General features: G+C 40.7%; 1 protein-coding gene across 1 annotated transcript; it reads right to left on the bottom strand.

Annotated features, from left to right (window-relative positions):
• Nucleotides 1–4,238: 4,238 nt before the first annotated feature.
• On the bottom strand, nt 4,239–15,908 carry slc20a1b (solute carrier family 20 member 1b). Its single transcript, XM_010736434.3, has 11 exons — nt 15,582–15,908; nt 13,654–14,391; nt 13,196–13,336; nt 12,490–12,575; nt 12,089–12,185; nt 8,395–8,514; nt 7,041–7,322; nt 6,296–6,920; nt 5,966–6,151; nt 5,746–5,830; nt 4,239–5,540 (listed from the first exon to the last, which is right to left on the bottom strand). The coding sequence occupies exons 2-11, from the start codon at nt 13,997–13,999 to the stop codon at nt 5,379–5,381; spliced, it is 2,130 nt and encodes a 709-aa protein (XP_010734736.2). The 5' UTR covers nt 14,000–14,391; nt 15,582–15,908; the 3' UTR covers nt 4,239–5,378.
• Nucleotides 15,909–19,094: the final 3,186 nt, after the last annotated feature.

Here is a 19,094-nt window from a genome sequence, read left to right as displayed (position 1 = left end):
TCTGCTTTGTACTCTTGTTCAACGTTTTACGCCAGCTAAAAAGTGAAAGTTGATTAAATTAGTTTGAATCACTTCCCAAGACACCCCACTCACATATAGATCTCACTTTCTATGACACAACCTGCTGTTGTGCCTTTATAGTATAATATCTCACCCAACTTCTGCTCTTGTTTTTCTTTCCATCAAAATCCATTTTAATTTCACATTATCATTATCGAAAAATAAACATTTTCCTAATTTTTGTAAGGGCGAGAAGAGGGATGTTTAGATTTAGCACTGAGGGTAGAAGTTAAAAAAAAAAAAGGCTGCAGCTGTTTGCTGTTTTTGAGGAATTGTCTGACTGCATGACATTGTGACCGATCATTCATAAGCCAAAGATGTGCGGTGAAATCACCATTTCAGTTCCTAAAAGGAAATAAACATTGTTTTCAGCTTGGATGCAAGGACTCCCGTTTTTTGTTGTTCTTTTTTTTTTTTTCAAACAGACACAGTAACATCCCAAATAAAGGCCCGTGTGACTGAAGAGCCAACAATGGGCACCATTGACAGCCTGAATAAGGATACGTCTGTGTGGTGATGTGCCACCCAGCTGCCATTCAGGTAGGGAGGGACAATGGTACCAGAGCTGCCTGTCCATCGAAACATGTGATGTGACTGAAGATATAAGAGGCTGTAAAAACGACAAACAACAACACAACACACAGTTTGGAGAGACATCCAAAATCTTCAATCCACAGCCAGACCAGCAGTCAAGATGAGATTTCTAGTGCCACTATTTGTTTTCCTCGCTGTGGCAGCGTTTCAATCCGGTAAGAAGGAGAACTCATAATTTTCAAGGGAATTTAAATGTGACTATAAGGGTTGGCTCGAAAATCTGGGGACAAAAAGTTGTTTGTTTTTATGTGTTCACTTATGAATGTGTCTAGATTTTCAGTTACATATTTATCTGAAGCCTGACTGGTGTACTTGTCATGACTTCTAGCTCTCTCAGCACATGTGGAATTTGCAGAGAAAGAAGAAGCAGTTTCTCAGCATGGTGAGGAATTAAAAAAAAAAAATAATAATGCATACCAATAATTATGTATTATGCATCAAAACTGAAGTGAATCAACCAAAATTTCTTGATTTTTTTCATGCAGATGGGCTGAGTGATCTGCAGAAAATAGGTAATGGTCCATTTCATACAAGCTGGCGTTGAAACTGATGTTTAATATGTTTTATGTGTTTTCTGTTTAAGTGTGTGTTCATTTATCTGGATGTAAGATGTATATATTCATTATTACAAAAACCTGTTCGACTCATGTTTTTGCATTATTTTATCACTCTGTCTCCTCAGATCAGATGGAGTTTGAGGCCGCTCAAAAGAACGAGGCCACTCAGATGAATGGTAAGTTTGACCACAATAAATATAAGCAAATATACCATTCATCCATTGTGTTGAGATCAGTGTGTAAAACCATTTTTTTTATCATATTTCCTATCTAGTTACAGAGGAGCAGAATGATGGCAGTCGCTACCTTGGTAAGAGGAAATATAAATCTTTGACTTTGTTAAAAACTAGTTAATAACAGCTGATTCAGGTGCAGTTAGTAATGCAATCTTTCCGCATACAGAGGCTTCCCAAGATGGATCTGGTAAGTTAAACTTAAACCCATGATGAATACACATAATGATGTGGCGTGTTAAACATCAGAGTCACCTGTTGCAATGTTTCCAACAGTGGAGGAGCGCGTTGAAGGTGTGGATATTAGCACAGGTGTGTAAAAGAAATTTGCATCCTGCTGGCTTTAATGAAAACAACATGTGATCTTTTTTTTTTTTTACCTGAGAACATTACATAACTGTGAAATCCTCCTCCAGCAGAGGGAGGTGGGAACTCTGACAGTGCAACTCGTGAAGGTAACAGAGGTTTTACTGTTTGACTCTCAGCCTGTAGATGGCAACAAAAGGCAGTTTAGAAGATAGTCTGGAAAAAGAACCAAAATAAACTCACTGACATGTAAAAAAAAAAAATCACATCCCGTAGTTGATTTCTTTATCCTGTGCACCACAGGATCAGAGTCTGGGTCCTCTGAGGAAGCAGACGGTGAGTTTGTGACATGTTCCTCCAGCACATTAAAGCTCTAATTTCAGCATCTCTCACACCTCCAGTGACAATGTGTGCCTTTATTACATTTGACAGGGAGACAGAGGAGGGGTAAGTGTTGTAAAATCTACATTAAAGCACCACAGCTGAGAGATATTAGTAGAGCAAACACTATATTATGCTCTTTAAACTATGTTTTTTTTTCTTCAAACAAGTCCACCTCATGTTCACATAACACATAAAAAATATTTTCCGTTTTTAGATCTTTGTTCAACTTTTTTTTTATGAACATTTAGTTAGAAACCAATAAAAAGAACACAAAAGTTTAGCCTGTGGGATTTAAAAACATTTTCCCGTCCCTAGTTATTTTTCTGTTTTAACTCAAAGTACATTTTAATGACTTCCCAGAGCACCACGAGGCAAAGCCAGAGGCTATGAGCAGTGTTGGTAAGATCAAGTAAAGATTTTCTGTAAAAATTACCCACACCTCAGGCAAACTATTTGCTCTAACATTTTCTCTCTTCTGCAGATGAATCCCGTCAGGATTCAACCAAGGAGCAAGGTGAAAAAATGCCACACACACACACATACTATAAAGATCCACATACACAGCTGAGAGTATCCTTGGCAAAATATCGGAGTACAGAGATGGTGATTAACATTTTTTTGAGGCAGACTCATTGTACCTGCTGAGGCAAGATGTGGTGAAGTGTTTTGAGCAACACAGGGAGAGTTAAATTGTAGGTTATGCAATAAACCGGTTCATGAAAAGCAGAGCCAGTCAGAGCTGGTCTCGGCTAGATTTAAATAGTGTAAAAAAAAAACCTTTATAGGTTGGGTTGAGAATAAAGTAAACAGTAAAATGCCCCAAGAGCAATTACAAATTTACAAGTCGGCTGCCTGTTAAAAACTGAAGAACTGGTATTTTTAACATATCCAAACATCTGAAACACATGTTCTGGAGAGACACTGGAGTCACCACAGATATGACAAAATGTGTTTACAGCTTGACCTCAAAAATAAGATGCTGGGATTGTTTATTTGAACGTGGTCCTCCTTGTATGTGAGTAAATCTAGGACAAGAATCCAGGGCACTCTGAGACGTCTGTCCCCAGGTGCTTATTGTGCTTGATTTATACTGTATCATCTGCTTCTGGTTATTTTAGGACCAAGGATGCACTGTCCCTGCCCTAAAAGATGCCGAAAGGATAGTTTTAAAATGGATGTAAGGATATTGATGTAACGATAAAGGTCATTTTTATGATTCTCTCGAGGTTAGAAGAGTCAAAAATTTTCATGTACAAGGCAAAATAAATCAGAAGCAGCAGTAACCCTGAGGATAGAGCAGCTTTGTGCTGCCGCAGTCATCATTCATCAGTACCTGTGCAGGAGTGAATCATATCAGAAAAACCTAGAGCGCTTCCCTGGAAAACTACTGAATTGTGGTGTGTTTGTGTAATGTAAAGCTAGCGTAAAGGAATCCTCTGTCTGTCCCTGCGTCACAGATGTACTGGAGTGAGAAAGCACAGGAGGCATGTGATCCTGATTCATCACCCAGTGCCTGAGCTGCACCCAACTTCCTGTCAATAAAAAGGGAACTATTCCACCTATATGTATAACCCGTGTCCCGTTGTGTTTCATGTAATATGACGGTATGAAGCTACTTTGATATTTGTGTGTTGTGTCCAAAAACAAAACAAGTTTAACAACCAGTATTTTCCCATTTTTATTTTCCATTTGTTTTTTTTAGTCCACAAATGTAGACTAGAGTATGTTGATGTGCATTAAAAAAGACAAAAAAAAAAAAAAAAAAAGTTCTTTTCTTTGGTACTAAGGAAAATAAAACAATTAAGGCAACTACAGCATCTATATAGGTCTGAAATGCATTTAGTACTGCAGCCAAATGACCACACAATGGTGGCATGCAACACGTCCGCCCTCATTCAAACAAGCATCTGCTAAACGCAAACCACCCGTTAAATAACTTCCAGTTCCAGGTTCCCGTTCCTCCTTGATTTACAACCTCATTCAGAATCTCAGGGGCCGTGGAGATAAAGAGGAAAGCTAGAACAACCCAAACATCTAGGTGGGTGCAAAATAAAAATAAAAATCACAGAAAAAACAGACTGGAAAGTAGTTGATACAAGGTGAACTAGAAAAAAAACAAGGCTGAAGCAGACCTAAAGCATTTAAACCATCAAGAATGATGCAATCAAGTTTTAACAGGAGACTTAAGGTCTTGTTTGCTTTAGTTGACGGTCTGCCGTTACATTTCGAAAGATTCAAGTAACCAAGTGATATCAGGCAGTCCCGTCTGTGCTGATCGTGAAAGTAGAGCCTCAGGAGATTCTGATGAAAGAATTGCAGATAGACCGTTGATTTAAACGATTAGGGCTTTTGTCATTTCCTGTTTTGCTATTGATACAGTATTTCACTCATCACTGCAGGTCCAGTGTGTAAAATTAGTGCTTCTACCATTGTAAACTGTTCAGGTAATAGTGTGTCGTAAAAGACAAAACTGCAGCTCCCGTGAATGTGGTCACATAATCTGTAAGTTTGGTAGAAAACACCCGTCACCAACACCTCTGAATTTAGTCAATTGTGTTCTCCAACAGGAGAAAGGAAAAACTAATTTAGGGGATACTAGTAATCCAGATATTAACAAATACTTGTGGGGGAGAAAAAAACAAAACAAAACATGCACATACACACCAATAACCTTGTTTTTCCACCTTAAAAAATACTCCTTTTGCATCTACATTACTTTCAGCATGTGTTATGACTGGGGAGTTACATCTGCAAATAGCTAATACTGCATTTTAATTGTTCATTTCTTTCTAACGTGTAAAACAAAATTAAAAACAGAGCATGGTTGTATATACATAATTGCAGTAAAGTAAAAAAAAGAAAGAAAAAAAAAAGAATAATGAGTATTAGAAAAAAACAACAACAAAAACAATCATCTGATGGTTTCGATTAACTCTTTACAGAATGATGAGATATGAAAAATGCAAGTGATAAAGAAATGCAAGCCTTCCACTGGAAATAATGTGGCCCAACTGGAACGAACAGCAAATTCTAGGTTGAAAATGGTGCAGTCAAGAACCACAGGCCCATATCACAAGTCCTTTCAAACACTTCTAGATTTTTTTTTTCCTTTTTCTTCCAAAGTTGTTGGCTTGAGGTAAGCGATATATTTTGGCCTTCCAACTTCACTTCTTTACTCTCCTGGGTGCGCATTGGAGCGGTTATTCTTTCTCCTCCCCTGCTTCGGGGTGGTGGTGGTGTAGCCCTACGCTTTCAGGATGCCATACTTGAAGATAGCCATGATGGCGGCACTGATCAGGCCGGAGATGGGCACAGTCACGAACCACGCCATGAAGATGTTTCTGAACAGACGCCAGTCTACCGCCTTCCTTGAGCGCAACCATCCAACTGCAACCACAGAGCCCACCTGAAAAAACACAGCAGTACTCAGATAAATCCTATCATCTATCCGTCCGCATACCTAAAATGTTAAATTTTATTATGAAGGAAGTTGATCCGGATTTGGACCGACTACCAGACAGTTCCTGTTTACTGTAGCCTTCCTCATACTAAACGGTCTCTTCCCCCGTGTCTCAGTCTAGCTCCCTGACCACAGTGTTTGACCAGCTTACCTTGCAGTGGGTGGTGGAGACAGGCAGGCCAATGTTAGAGGCTACCACGACAGTCAGGGCTGAGGCCAGTTCAATGCTGAAACCACTGCAGGGAAATAAAAACAACACTCATGCCTGTCAGGTGGATGTGTCTGAGCATGCTTGCTAAATTCAAAGAATGGTAACGTCTGAGGAGGATGTGGTTTTATGGCTGAGGAGAAACACTGTCTGGAGTCTATACCTTGAGGGGGTAATGGGGGTAAGATCTTTGCCCATAGTCTGGATCACTCTGCGACCCCACACCCACAGTCCAGCGCAGATGCCCACGCCTCCATACAGCAGCAGCCAAATGGGTGTGGCTTCATTCGAATTCACATTGCCAGTTCTGTAAACCAGCCACAGGGCTACCAACGGTCCAATGGCATTACTGCAGAGGAAAAGATGTAGTAATTCAACATTGGTCAAAGTTTCTGACGCTAAGCTGAACTTAAGTTAAAACAAGCCTACTGACTCATAGTAACACATCATCGCCTGATGACTAAATAATAACATGGTGAAGAAGTCTGCATACCTAACATCATTGCCTCCATGTGCAAAAGATCCAAAACAGGCGGTGAGAATTTGGAGGAACTGGAAGAGAGTTGAGACTTCTGGCTTGTCCGCATCAAGCCCATCTTCATCGAGAGAGCTTTGGCTACTACCTGCATCTTCCTTCCCCATTTCTAGTGTCACGTCAGTCTCCACCAGAGCTTCGGGAGTCGTGTGCTCTGCCACGGCGTTGCAGTAGCTAGTGTAACTGTCCATGCGAATACGCTTCCTTTCCTGACCACCTGACCCTGAGCCCTTGTCGCCATCCTCGCTTGCACGGAATTCACCTTCCTTATGCTTGAAGTCTCCGTGCATGCCGATGATGGCCATGGTGTAGGAGGTGTAGCTGTTGTTGCGCCGGATAGGTCGGTCACTGCCCTCGCCCATGCAGTCACCAACCTTGGCCAGGTGAAGCTTATGCAGGAGGTCTTTGTAGAGGCCAGAGTCCTTGTGGACCGTGTGATACTGGCTGTAACCGTTACTTGGGATCTGTGCTGGCCTGTTGTTGAACTGAACCTGGTTGTTGAACTGGACCTGATTGGAAGAGTTTGTGGAGCCGTTGCTGTGCTGGACTTGCTGGTTGTTGTTTGATAGAACCTCTTTGGGAGCTGCAGAAAGATGTAAAAAACTTAATTTGTGTCGTTTCACGGTTAGATACTGTATAGCAGAAGAGTTACATTAGGACTAAAGCTACTTATTCCATGTACAATGCTTCTTGGCATACTTACCACCATTTGACATGCTGTAGTCCGTGTCATCACAGTCTCCAATGTCAAACGCGACCCTGCGTTCTTTATTACTGTCAACATCGTCAGAATCTCCAATGTCAAACGCCACCCTACGCTCCTCAGGGGCAGCCTGTGGTTGAGCAGCGGGGTCCTGATTGACAGCTGGTGTGGTAGGTGTAGATGTCTCCTTGGCAGTCTGTTTTAGGATTGGACAGTGGGCCTCCCTGAGCTCCCTCTTCTCCATCAGGGGGCTCTCGGAGGGACTGGAAGACTTGTTATCTCCTAGTAGGGGAGAAGATGAGGTGAGATATTGCTTGGATCATGCCCAAACATATACAGGAGAGCAGGGAAATACTAGTACAGCACGTCTTTCGTTCCAACCTGAACTGCAGGGAAGAATTGCATAACCAGAGGGCCAAAAAAAACCTTTGTCCTATAAATGCAACGTTATCTGTGCTCAAAAAGTGAGCCACTGCGTTCAAAAGGATCAGATAAATGGATTATGACCTTACAAGGAACATATTTATACTACCACTAGCAGCTTAAGTTAGGAAATACGATAAGAGTCGACACAGCCTGTGGCTCACATGACATTTGTTTGTGGTTTTAAAGTGAATCAGATACTTTGTGCCAATATTTTCTACGTGATAATCCTAGGAGTATTCTGACCAGTTGGCCACATTGCATCATCCAAACTGGTCAAAGCCAGAGCTGAAGCAGTCACGTCAACCTCAGCATTCTCCCCACACATGCACTGCAAATGTCATGTCAACGCCTTAAGTCAACCCAGGCTTATTTTAGTCAAGGAAGTAAAGACCAATTAGTGGATCACTATGACCCAATTAGGCTGCTTGTCTACTGGATGTTGGCTGATCCAGACAGATCACGCTTAGTCAGATAAACCTGCTGATTCTGGGTTACTGAGACAGCACTTCAGTTCAATATCACTGACCACACAATATAAAAAGGCACAATGTTGTTAACAAAGGGAAGTACAAAACATTCATGAAAGTTCAAATAAATAATGTACCCCCGTTAATACCAAATCCACACTATTTATGTGTAAATGCAGATGGCTCTTGGGATTTTCCTCTAATCCAGGATTATATAACAAAAACTGGTGACAATATTTTCGGATGATTTTTTTATTAGAGCAACTCCATTATGACAAAATATCCCTGAGCTCCATTTGTTGGATTAATATGAGCCCAGAGTGTGAATAGGGTTTGAGGTTACACGTGTAAAGCTAAATCCCTCGCTTGTTCGGTGGCTTAAAGTGAGGGAACTGTCAGTGGTCAGCAGAATTTGAAAACCGAGTCATCGGCTTGCCAAAAAGAAACAAAATGAGACTTACGTTCAATCTTCTTCTTGAGGCGAGGGCAGACAATAAACCAGACCACAAAGGCGGTCACCAGAGAGAAGCCAAGTGAGATGAGTAGGGTACCCCACCACGGGATCTTGTCAAATCCCAGCACTGAAGGACCGCCAGGTGCCACAGACACAATCGGACAAAGGCAAATAGAGAAAGGCAGTTTTAAAAAACAAGGCAGCGAGTGCTACCTTAGTGGATAACACAGTAAGTTGACTGAAATACTATGTAAAATATAAAACAAGAGAGCATTTAAAAGTTAACATGAGGTCATATCAGGAGGAAGTTGTTTGAATTATTTAAAACACGAACCAAGACATGAAAATAAGATACAGGGAAGCAGCGATGGCATTTTCAAGACATCTGATCATGCAAGTTATCGATTGGCTCTAGATGTTAACATTACAAGCATGAGTGCATTGCCTCCATTGCCACAGTTAGTGGCAGTTTTTTAGTTTTAGTTTAGTTAGGAAAGGATGTGTACCCATAGATGTGAACATTTATGTAACAGAAAAAGGTTAAAGAGCCAAAATGTCAACATGACCCCAAAATGCACTGTGAACACCGCATAGAGACAATGAGTTCCTTAAAAAGGTGACACTACTTAAGATAGGGGGGGGTCATTCATTGGAGCGGTTTGCAGTAGCAATAAAGGCAGCTTCTTGCCAAGACTGCAGTAAAGCTAGTGCAGCAGAGGTAGATATAATGCAGCACATGCTGGCAGAAACTATCTAAATTTCCCTCGGGAAGCAGGCATCTTTGTCATACAGAGAGGGTGTAAGTCAGCAGTGTGGTTAGGAGAAAACAAAAACAAGAGCTGCTGAAAATTCCAACACCACCACTAGGTCTGGTGAGGTGACCTTGGCCGTGCATAATTAAAGAAAACAAACAAAAACACTTCCACTAGTTTGGGACTGTTTGGGAAGTTTAAGATAAACAAAAGGAAACGAGGGCCAAGGCTAAGCGATAAGTGTCTCGGTCGCCGTGTTCATCTGAGGGCAGAGTCCACAGTGCTCGCTCTCTTTACTGAGTCACGCTGCAGCATGAGACTGCAGAGCACCTAACTGATGTTTATTTAGTACTGAAGGGAGTGAGCTTCCATTGCGTAACTAGAGAGGCACAGGAGGAAAAACTGGAAGATGGTCCTGTAACAGCTGAGACCCGTCATTCACTGGAGTACTTTAGTTCACGTGTAGTGAGACTTTCAGAGACAGGTGTGATTCAGCTAGCCATTACTGTGCAGTAACACTCTGGGGAATGTAGCAAAAAAAGAAAGACAAAAGGTGGCCTCTAAGCATTCAAGTGAATACTCTTTGTCAGTGACTTGTTTGTATCTTCTTACAAAACATAAAAAAGGGGATTTAAAAACTCGCCCAGGTCTGGCAATCTGATAAACACTCCCACACAAAAGAGGTGAGTTTATACCACAGCCATGCAGTGGGATGAATGGGACTGGACAGGAAACTGAGTTTAACCACGGCTACGTTCCAAACCCCTCCCTGAAACCTCTGTATCCCATGGCCTACGTGACACAATAACATGGTTTGTTGTTTTTTTCCACTACTATATGTGCTGCCTGCCACCAACCTCAATTACAATAACAGTCAAGTGGCAGTTTATGACTCACTTGGCAAGGAGCCTTTGGTTAGCTGTCCTTACTTTTGTCTGGGATCCAGTGTAGCACTTACCAAGGAGTATTAGGATTAAGTGACAGCTGCATTAAGTCTTAGCACTGAAGGGGATCTGTAAGCCCAACATTCAGTCAAGTATCCAACCACGACAATAGCTTTTGTTACAGGACTATGGCTCAGGTTAATGTGAGTATCAGTTTTATGTAGCCGAGCTGTTTGGTATGTAGCCGGAGCTGTTTGGTGTCCCCAGAGCAACAGACGCCGCCGGGTGTTTGTTTTTCAGATGGTAACCCAGGCAGAAAATTCGTATCCAGCTAAATGCATTGAAGTTTGTCAACTGAGGTTGGTATGAGGGGGCTCACAATGCACTGTTACTATGACACTCAGCACTTTAAAACATACACTGGTATGCAAAAAACAAAAAACTGTTTAGGCCTGAATATTGAAAACAAACTGGCATTTTTCTGAAGGCCAGCAACAGAGACACAAATTAGGACAAAGTCTGCAGACGTAGGGAACAGTTCCTAGTATCTCTGAGATGCCTAAAATTGTTGACAGTCATTTTATACTGACTAAGAAATAAAGTTTTGTCCAGGTGACAGACATAAGAGGGTAGGGAGCATGTCATAATTCTGTTTCTGTGTAGATTTACACTTGAATGAATGGGCTGCAGTGGAGTGACAGCAGTGTGATTTATGGAAAAAGGTGTGAAGAAGCCAAGTCACACCAAGCCCATCTGTAAAGGATCGACAGCTGACCCTCAAATTCTTTGGCGCAAGTTGCATACACATGCTGACTTCAGGTTTGGCACTGGTGTATATATATTGAGTATAGGAATGTGCTGTGGGATGCCTGGTGTCCAATCGCACCACTATGATAGGCTCTAGATCTTAGGAACACTGAGTCCTATCACAGAAAAACAAAACATACCATACTTAGTTGGCTGCAGATACCACTGTTGCATTACAGTGCATATTTCAGCATTAATGAGCTGCTGTTGTTGGTGTAGTAAAGTATCCAAAACTGGGCCCAAATAAACATGTATGAGTTTGACGATAAAAAAACAACAACAACATGGATACTGAATTAGCTGTGATTCATGCAGTGTCTTGTTATGGGAAAGTGATTGCGCAGGGTCGATGATTTATGCCCATATTAAACTGGCTTGAGGCTTTAACGATGACCTGTATGACTGTGGTGACAGTTTGCCCTCATTGTGCAGTTTATATGGATGCTATGATGTCCATGTGATTATATAAAAAATAAGATGAAACTCTACACTTAAAGCTACACCCAACTTAATAAAAGATGATGTAAGTTAGTTAGGGTGTCTGAAATACAATCTCGCACCTTCTTCATGTGAGGTACCCAAGTACAGGTCCTCGTGTACAGTGTGTTGAGGGTGAAAGGGACTTCACACAACTGTACAGAATGTGCCTGACTAAGCAGGGTTATGGGCTACGTTGGAACGGCAAGTGATCTCCTCTCTGTGCCACTGATGTGCATGCACACATCAGCGCACAAACTCTGGCCTGTTGTAGCCATTTAATGGCCCAGGCCAGCTTGAACTGTTAGGTCCTGTAGAGAGAAGAAAACAAAGGAGCAAAAGTTGCTCGTTTAATGGGAGATTCTGGAAGATGAAAAAGCCAACAAGTATTCAGAGCATTACCATAGAAATTTTGAGCAGCAATACAACTACAGGCAGTGGACAGCTATGACCATTTCAAACACCCTCTTTACTTCTCTTTTCCTCCTTCATGTCTGAAGGGCACAGACAGTGACGTCAAGAGTTAAGTGAAATCTTATTTCCATCTCCCTGTTGTGCTCCGCTCTAAAACTTCATTCCAGCTATGACCCACATAGAACCACAAGCAAGAGAGCCTCAGAAAAACATGTTAAAATAAACACAGCTTCTGTGAAAATGGTAAATACAGTCTGGTTCAGTCTGGAATATGTGTGGGCATCCAGCTGTCTGAGGGAGCAGTTTATTTTAAGCTGAGGCTGTGGGCAGGCAGGGAGAGCAAAATGACTCAAACAATGATACTCACTCGGAGCTCCAGTGAACATGATGGAGAACAAGTTGATTCCCATAGTCATGGCGTAAAAGACAGGCAGGGCCTTCAATCCATTAGGCACAGGGTCTTTCTACAGAGACAAAACAGAGAACCAAGTCAGAAATACAAATGCCACTGCATGACCAGAACAGCTCCATTTTACTGTCAGGTTACAGCTGATAACACAACACAAGGGCATGGTGGTAATTTGAGCCTCGCTGTGTGATGCAAATGGGGAACTGCTTCAGAGAATGGCTGCGTTATTCTCACTCTCTAACAAGCATTTCCTCAATGTCATTTTCGTAGTATCGAAACCGATCTAAGGGCATCACTCCAGAAGGGTCTCGGCTCACTCTCAAATACACATATCGTCTACGATTCGACGGCCAGCTTACCTTACGTAAGATGAACATGCGCACAAAGTAGAAAACAATGCCCGACATTATTCCAGACAAAAGGGGACTCAGGAACCAGGAAGCAACTGTAAATTCAAGAAAGAGTGTAATTAGTGGAGATGTAATATTTGAAATGGATATTCACTGGTTGTTTTGGCAGACACTTCATTCAGCCGTTCAGTCAATAAGGGTTCTTATTGTGACCTCAATATAAAATTCCAGGTCATTTCCACAACTGAATACTGTAAACGTTTTACTATTTGAGGGCAAACAAACAGTCTGATTTACATCATGTTTGGGTTTTCTGTAGAGGAACATAGACCTGAAATCTACCGTCTAATGCAATCAAATGTAAGAAATAACTTGTGAAATTAGTATTGCTAGACTTTGTATATTCCTGACTCATGTTCTCACTCTGACTAGACATGAGAACATGTCAAATAACTTCCCCCATCTGCAGCTCACTTCAACCAACCACTCCAATAGATTTTGTATTGTTTATCTTGTGGATTAAGCTCTTAACATTAAAATGGTTATTCATAAACACTGGATTGTTGATGTTGATATAGAAACACTAGCTAATGTATTATGAAAACACTGCATTACCGGTCACACCCTGCCATTACACATTCATATAGTCAGTGATGCAACTGAACCAAACACCAGAGGACATTTCTAGGTCAGCTGATCCGAGCGCGTGACTTACCAATACGGAGGAGTTCGAACCATTTGACTCCTGACTGGCCTCCAGCAACCAGCGAGAAGCCGATGGTAGCACCAACAATGCAGTGTGTTCCGGAAATGGGGAGTTTAAGAAAGGAGGCGGCCAGCTGCCACACAGCAGAACCTAATGAGAATAAATAAATAGATCACGTTAGACCAGACGGGTTGACCTCACAGTTTTCCATGTGATGTTTTCAGACTTTTAAAAGGACACATTGACACAATTTTCCAAACAAAACTTAAAAAAAAAAAAAAAACAACAACAACAAAAAAAACCCAGACAAAAACAACTATGTGGAAATGATTCAATGATATTTCTCCCCCCAGGTATTGGTCTGACAGCTCCATTTTCTAGTTCCAAGTACAGTGCCACCCAGCTCTATTCAGAGAGTTCAATGACCGCAGGTCTAATTACACACAAGATAAGCTACTGATACTCACCAAACATGGCACTGATGGATCCAGCCATCAACAGGTGCTCAGAGCCACTGTACTCGTTCACGTCGATGATACCCTTGCGGATGGTTTCACTCACTTTGGCCCCAAGGAGCACAGAACCCAGCGTCTCGAACACCGTGGCCAGAATGCATGCCTGTCGCAAGGTGACCACTCCGGAGCCCACGGCTGTGCCAAATGAGTTGGCAACGTCATTGGCACCGACGGAAAAGGCTAAGACGAAGGCGATGATGAAGCCGACAATCAGCAACCACATGTACTCTGTCAGAGCAGTATGGGTCACTATTGTGGCGGCGGCCAGTGTTATTGCAGCTGCAGTTGTTGAAACCATGATTGTAGACAATAGGGGGAATTACTTCACAATTTTAAAGGGAATTAATGCCTGTCGAAATAGCTATTTATTATGTAATGCTATTTCTAAGCAGCAGCTAGTAAAATAAAGAGGTAAATGATAAAAATAAATAATTTCTCTCTCTAGGCCCACCTGTTTTTTTTAGGAACAGGATTTTTGAGATTTAGCAGTGCAAACTTAAGTAATGTGTTTATCTGGCACTGACCAGAAAACAAAGTAAAAAAAAAAGGTAAACAAGAAAGTACAGTGTGGGCTTATTGCTATCCTGTAATTATACTAGATCTGTTGCTGTTGCTTTGGTGCTGAGCTATTAAGCTGAGTGAACAGACAGCCATTGTGCAATTGTAACTGCAGATGAGCAGGGGTACATCCTGAAAAGACAAAAGACAGAAAAGAGGACTGCTTTAATAACAGTTCGCCGTGTGGAAACAAACAGAAAAGACACTGACAGAACTACAAATGCACGTAAATCAGGAAGATTTCACACGGAGGGGACACAAATGCACGTAAATCAGGAAGATTTCACACGGAGGGGACAAAAAAAAGCAGCTTCTTATTCAACTTTCATCGAAAGCCGCATGGAAAAACCACCAGCACACGCTACTACCGGAGGGCGGACCTTTAATAGCTGCCCTTCCAAAAAGCCGACGGGAAGCCATTTTTTCTGTAGATGTCGCAGGAAGAAAGTGGATTTTTTTTTTTTTTTTTTTTTTTTCCCCACGCCAGCGTCCTCTAATTTAACTCAGACATTATTTAGACGACGTGTCGTCGTTTATGTTGGGGGAAGTCTTAAACATAAAAAGATAAGGAGTGTCTTATCTTATAATCATTATAATGGCTTCCTGCTTGCGCACGTGTCGTCATCCATTCATAGCCGACCACGAGCCGCCTCCTCGGGGTTAATGCCGCTATAATGTAGAGCAGAAGCGGCTCGGCGAGTCTAGACTCGACATTAAGTCTTTTAATTTGGACTTTACAGCCCCGCTATAATAGGATACTGTGCCCGATATCATCAGTTTCAATTACGTTGACGTGGGTTTTCGTAAAAAAGGAGGGGGCGCACCCGGATGTAGCGTTAACTCAATGAGGGGAAACACACGCAGGAGCAGTGGCGGAGGCTCCCGGTCTGCTGACCGGACGGGCAGTCACCTTCGTGTGAGCGACCCGATCCAAACCGGACCCGGTGTCCGCGGGACAGATGGTCAACACCGCTCATGTTAGCTTAGCAGCAGCGCTACTACTAAAGGACGGCTTTCAACATTTGTATTAGAGCCGGGCGTTAAACGGCACGTCACAATTAACCGTACAACCCAAACTGTCTTATCCGTGTCCGTCAAACAAGCTGTGTCAACCGACGACAACGTCACGTTAACGTTTAAAGAACATTATCTAAACATACAGATGTCATTAGTGCTGTATACGTAACACTATCCGGCTAACGTTAGCAGTTCATTTATATTAAACGGTGACGTTAAAATCTTAGTTATGACATTAAGCGACTAAGCTGACAGCTGTATTTTTTTTTTGACAGGTTTAAAATAATAATAATAATAAAACTTACCACACAGTGCAGTTTTCAGTCCTGGGAAGAATAGCACTTGCTAGCCAGTAAGCTAATTAGCGCGCGCCACAGACGTTAACAAACGATCGCGCGCGCGGGATAATGGGGGAAAAAAATTATAATTATGAATCTCCTGCACACAAAAAGCTGCCGTACGATTTAAAAAAATATATAAAGTGACTACGCCGAAAAGAAAATCTATTCGCGACTCTCTCTGTGTTTCGATGTGAAATAAATCCGTTTTTCTCAGAGACGTCTCAGTTTGAATGAGCTCCGCTGCCGCATGTCGTGTGTGTAGAACTCGCTCGTGCCGGTGAAACGGAACAGGCAGTCTCTTTTATTATTGGACATACCCTTTACTAAGCCCCGCCCACGCCCTTTTTTACTCAGTGAGTCCGTCCCACTTCACAACTAAACCTTTATATACTCTACTATCCCCGTTTCTATATTACTTTACTTATAGTAAGACACACTTACCGCTACTAAAACATCATATTACTGCACTATTAAACTGATATCTGCAGTATTAGGACGCTTGACTTGTACATACGTCACTGTATAGCTGTGTGTGGTGTACATGCACTGAAGGAATATATCACTATAAACACTGTTATTTTTTTAAGTACGTGTATTTTACATGTTATGCTGCTTTATACTTCTGCTTGGCAACATTTAAGAGGAGGTTACACCGACAAGCCATCATTCATTAAGCACAATCCACTGTGATCCAATATAATAACTCTACCATAAATCGACATAGGTAAATAGATAGATTATTTTATTGACCCCCCGAAGGGAAATTCTTGTGTTGCAAGTAATACAAACACAAAACAGACAGACTGTTTTTACTGTGGCGCGAGATATATACAGTATAAATAGAATTAAATTGTACTTTTTTTGGTATAGTACAAATTGTACAGTTTGTGTTGACGCTGTCAGAAATGTAATATCTCTACCTTATGTTTATAATTGAGGTCTTGGTGGATGCTATTGTTGTACAAGACTGCATTTTATTTAAATTCAAAGGTATTTCTAAAGTTATAGCTCGCTTATGTATGTAAATGGGGTGGCTCAAATATAATAATACTGACGAGGCATTTCTCCCACTTTTGATACTCTGGGGACATTTACTGTTAACACTTAGTATATAGGTTATTTTTACATAATTAACATTTGAATGTACTTGTAATACAGTATTTTTATACAGTTGTAGTTTTATTTCAGGAAAGAATACTACTACTCAATATCTTTTCAACCACTGCCTCTTTTCATAAGACTGATGCTTTTATTCATACACATGACCTAAATTATTATGTTTCCAACATAACATGACAGTAAAAAAAACCACATATATTAGTCACAAACAACAAATGCCCCTAGTAACCACGGGTAAACAAGGGGAAACAATGTCCCTAAAAAAACAGTGCAGAAAAACACCTAGAGGTAGTGATGTTAACTGCATCACAGAAGACTTCTTTCAAGCGCATCCGACCGGAAATGATAACAACATTCATCCTCTAACAAAAGTGGTTTTCTTTGGTGAATGTTGGTTTATTATGTCCAAGGGAGACGTGATATGCTGAATGGAAGAAGTGCCCAATAAGCATAGCAAATTATCTTTGGCTGATTTGGCTGAACTGTTTAGCCCAAAACATGTTTTGTATTTGCATAACAGCAACGAGGAAAGCAGTGAACACACCACTTTGCGTGGGACAATGTTGTAAAAACAGCCCATATAATGTATAATCTTTTCAATCCATTGTCTTTCTCTCTCTACTTGACGTCATTTCTTTTGAGGATCATGGAAAATTTCCTCTTCTCCTACATCCACTGGGCCATGTTTAGGGTCGGTCGTAATCACTTGCGACTACGATCCTTACATGAAAGCAGCATTTCACAAAGAAGGGAGTGGCGATTGCATAATGATTCATTACGCTCGGTACTACTCAGTCAGGGAGTTGTATATTCGCGATTCCCAGAAACTCTATTCTTCGCAATTTGCGTCTTATTTAACTCCCTACTGACTCCAACAGACTCCCACTCATAATAACCTCACTGTTAACTCCCTTATCAGCAAGCCAGCCGCAGTAAAGTGACATTTACTTAATAAAAGATTAGATAAATTAGATGTGTCATAAAATAATTCATGTTTACTGATGCTATTTGTTTTTTTCGCTGCTTTTACACTAATAGTCCTGGATAAGATATGACCTAATTCACACCTGCTCGAAATTACAGTGTGGCAGCTTCATTTTAACTTCATGTCATAATAATCAAATATATCATTCTCACAGAAAGGACACCTGATATAACAATTTTCTTTGTGATGCAGTGTAACCCACTACACATCCTGAATGTAAATCAAAGAATCAAGGTTATTTATTTGGTATTTTTTCAGCACAAGGTTGCACAGTAAAATGTAAGTTGGAGTTCCTTCATGCACAAAAAACATATATACAAATAGTTTCATTTAGAATAGAATAAAATAAAACAATATATACCTATACACGAGCATACACACAAATATATATATTCTAACTATAACTCCCTAAAGCAGTCAGAAAACTAACATGGATTTGTTTGTAGAGATAAGTAAAATGAAATAGACATGACATAGAGGCACATGCTCTTGTTTTTTTAAAACATCTTGCCTCATGGTCTTATGACACTGAAAACCTTTACAGCTTTCATGTGCAAGACACACGTGACTTCAAATAAAATGTGATGAATCAAGCCCATCCCTTTGTTACACTTACCTGTACTTTATCAATATAATGACAGTGTAATCACATTTGGATTATTTCTTTACCTTTAACCTGTTTTTTTATAAAAGGTTTTTACATGTTAGAATGCACAAGATGACTAAATGAATGGCTGAATGACTAAGTGACAGAGCTGGACAAAGGAAAATGCAATGCATTAAGATTTTGCTTCCATTGATTCTTTGGGAGCCTAATGACATCAAAGAGCCTCTTTGGCGTTAAGTGCAGAGAAACCACTGTCTGATGTAAAGCTTTGTTGTGTATTCTTTTTTTAACCTTTGGACAAAGAACTCAGTTTTTATTAGATATGCAGGATTCTAGACATCTCTTCACGGTTAGACAGCGCCACCTAGCGTGCATTACTCTAAATACATTTTAATAATTAAGATTTCTTTCTCTGCCTATGTATTTTTTTTTTCTGTATGATTCCAATGTCGCTTAATCCACTAAATTTCCAATCGAGTAAGTGTTAGACATATTTAAACAACGTTATTGTTACAGCACAGAGACAATGAAATTCAGCTTAGCATCAAAGATATATAAATAACAGTATAAATAACAAAAAATATGAATATGTTATAAGATATGAACGGTATTAACAGTATGGACAGAGTGAAATGAATGCACTAGCATATATACAGCGTGTGCAGCAGCACTTACAGTATAAAAGTAATTATTAGTGTAATTATACAGTGTGGGTTAATGATATTGTGTTATGTATTTACAGTATGAACAGTGTTAACAATAATTA

The sequence above is a fragment of the Larimichthys crocea genome, chromosome IX (assembly GCF_000972845.2).
Source record: "Larimichthys crocea isolate SSNF chromosome IX, L_crocea_2.0, whole genome shotgun sequence".
NCBI classification, from domain to species: domain Eukaryota; kingdom Metazoa; phylum Chordata; class Actinopteri; family Sciaenidae; genus Larimichthys; species Larimichthys crocea.
Note: the sequence above shows the minus strand (reverse complement) of the source record. Positions and strands in the feature narration are given on the sequence as shown.

Coding starts and splice junctions, on each gene's coding strand:
- slc20a1b (XM_010736434.3), bottom strand. CDS start 13,999: ATGGTTTCAACAACTGCAGCTGCAATAACACTGGCCGCCGCCACAATA. Junction 13,337..13,653: donor ATCCATCAGTGCCATGTTTG/GTGAGTATCAGT, acceptor TATTCTCATTAG/GTTCTGCTGTGTGGCAGCTG. Junction 6,921..7,040: donor CTACAGCATGTCAAATGGTG/GTAAGTATGCCA, acceptor ATCTTTCTGCAG/CTCCCAAAGAGGTTCTATCA.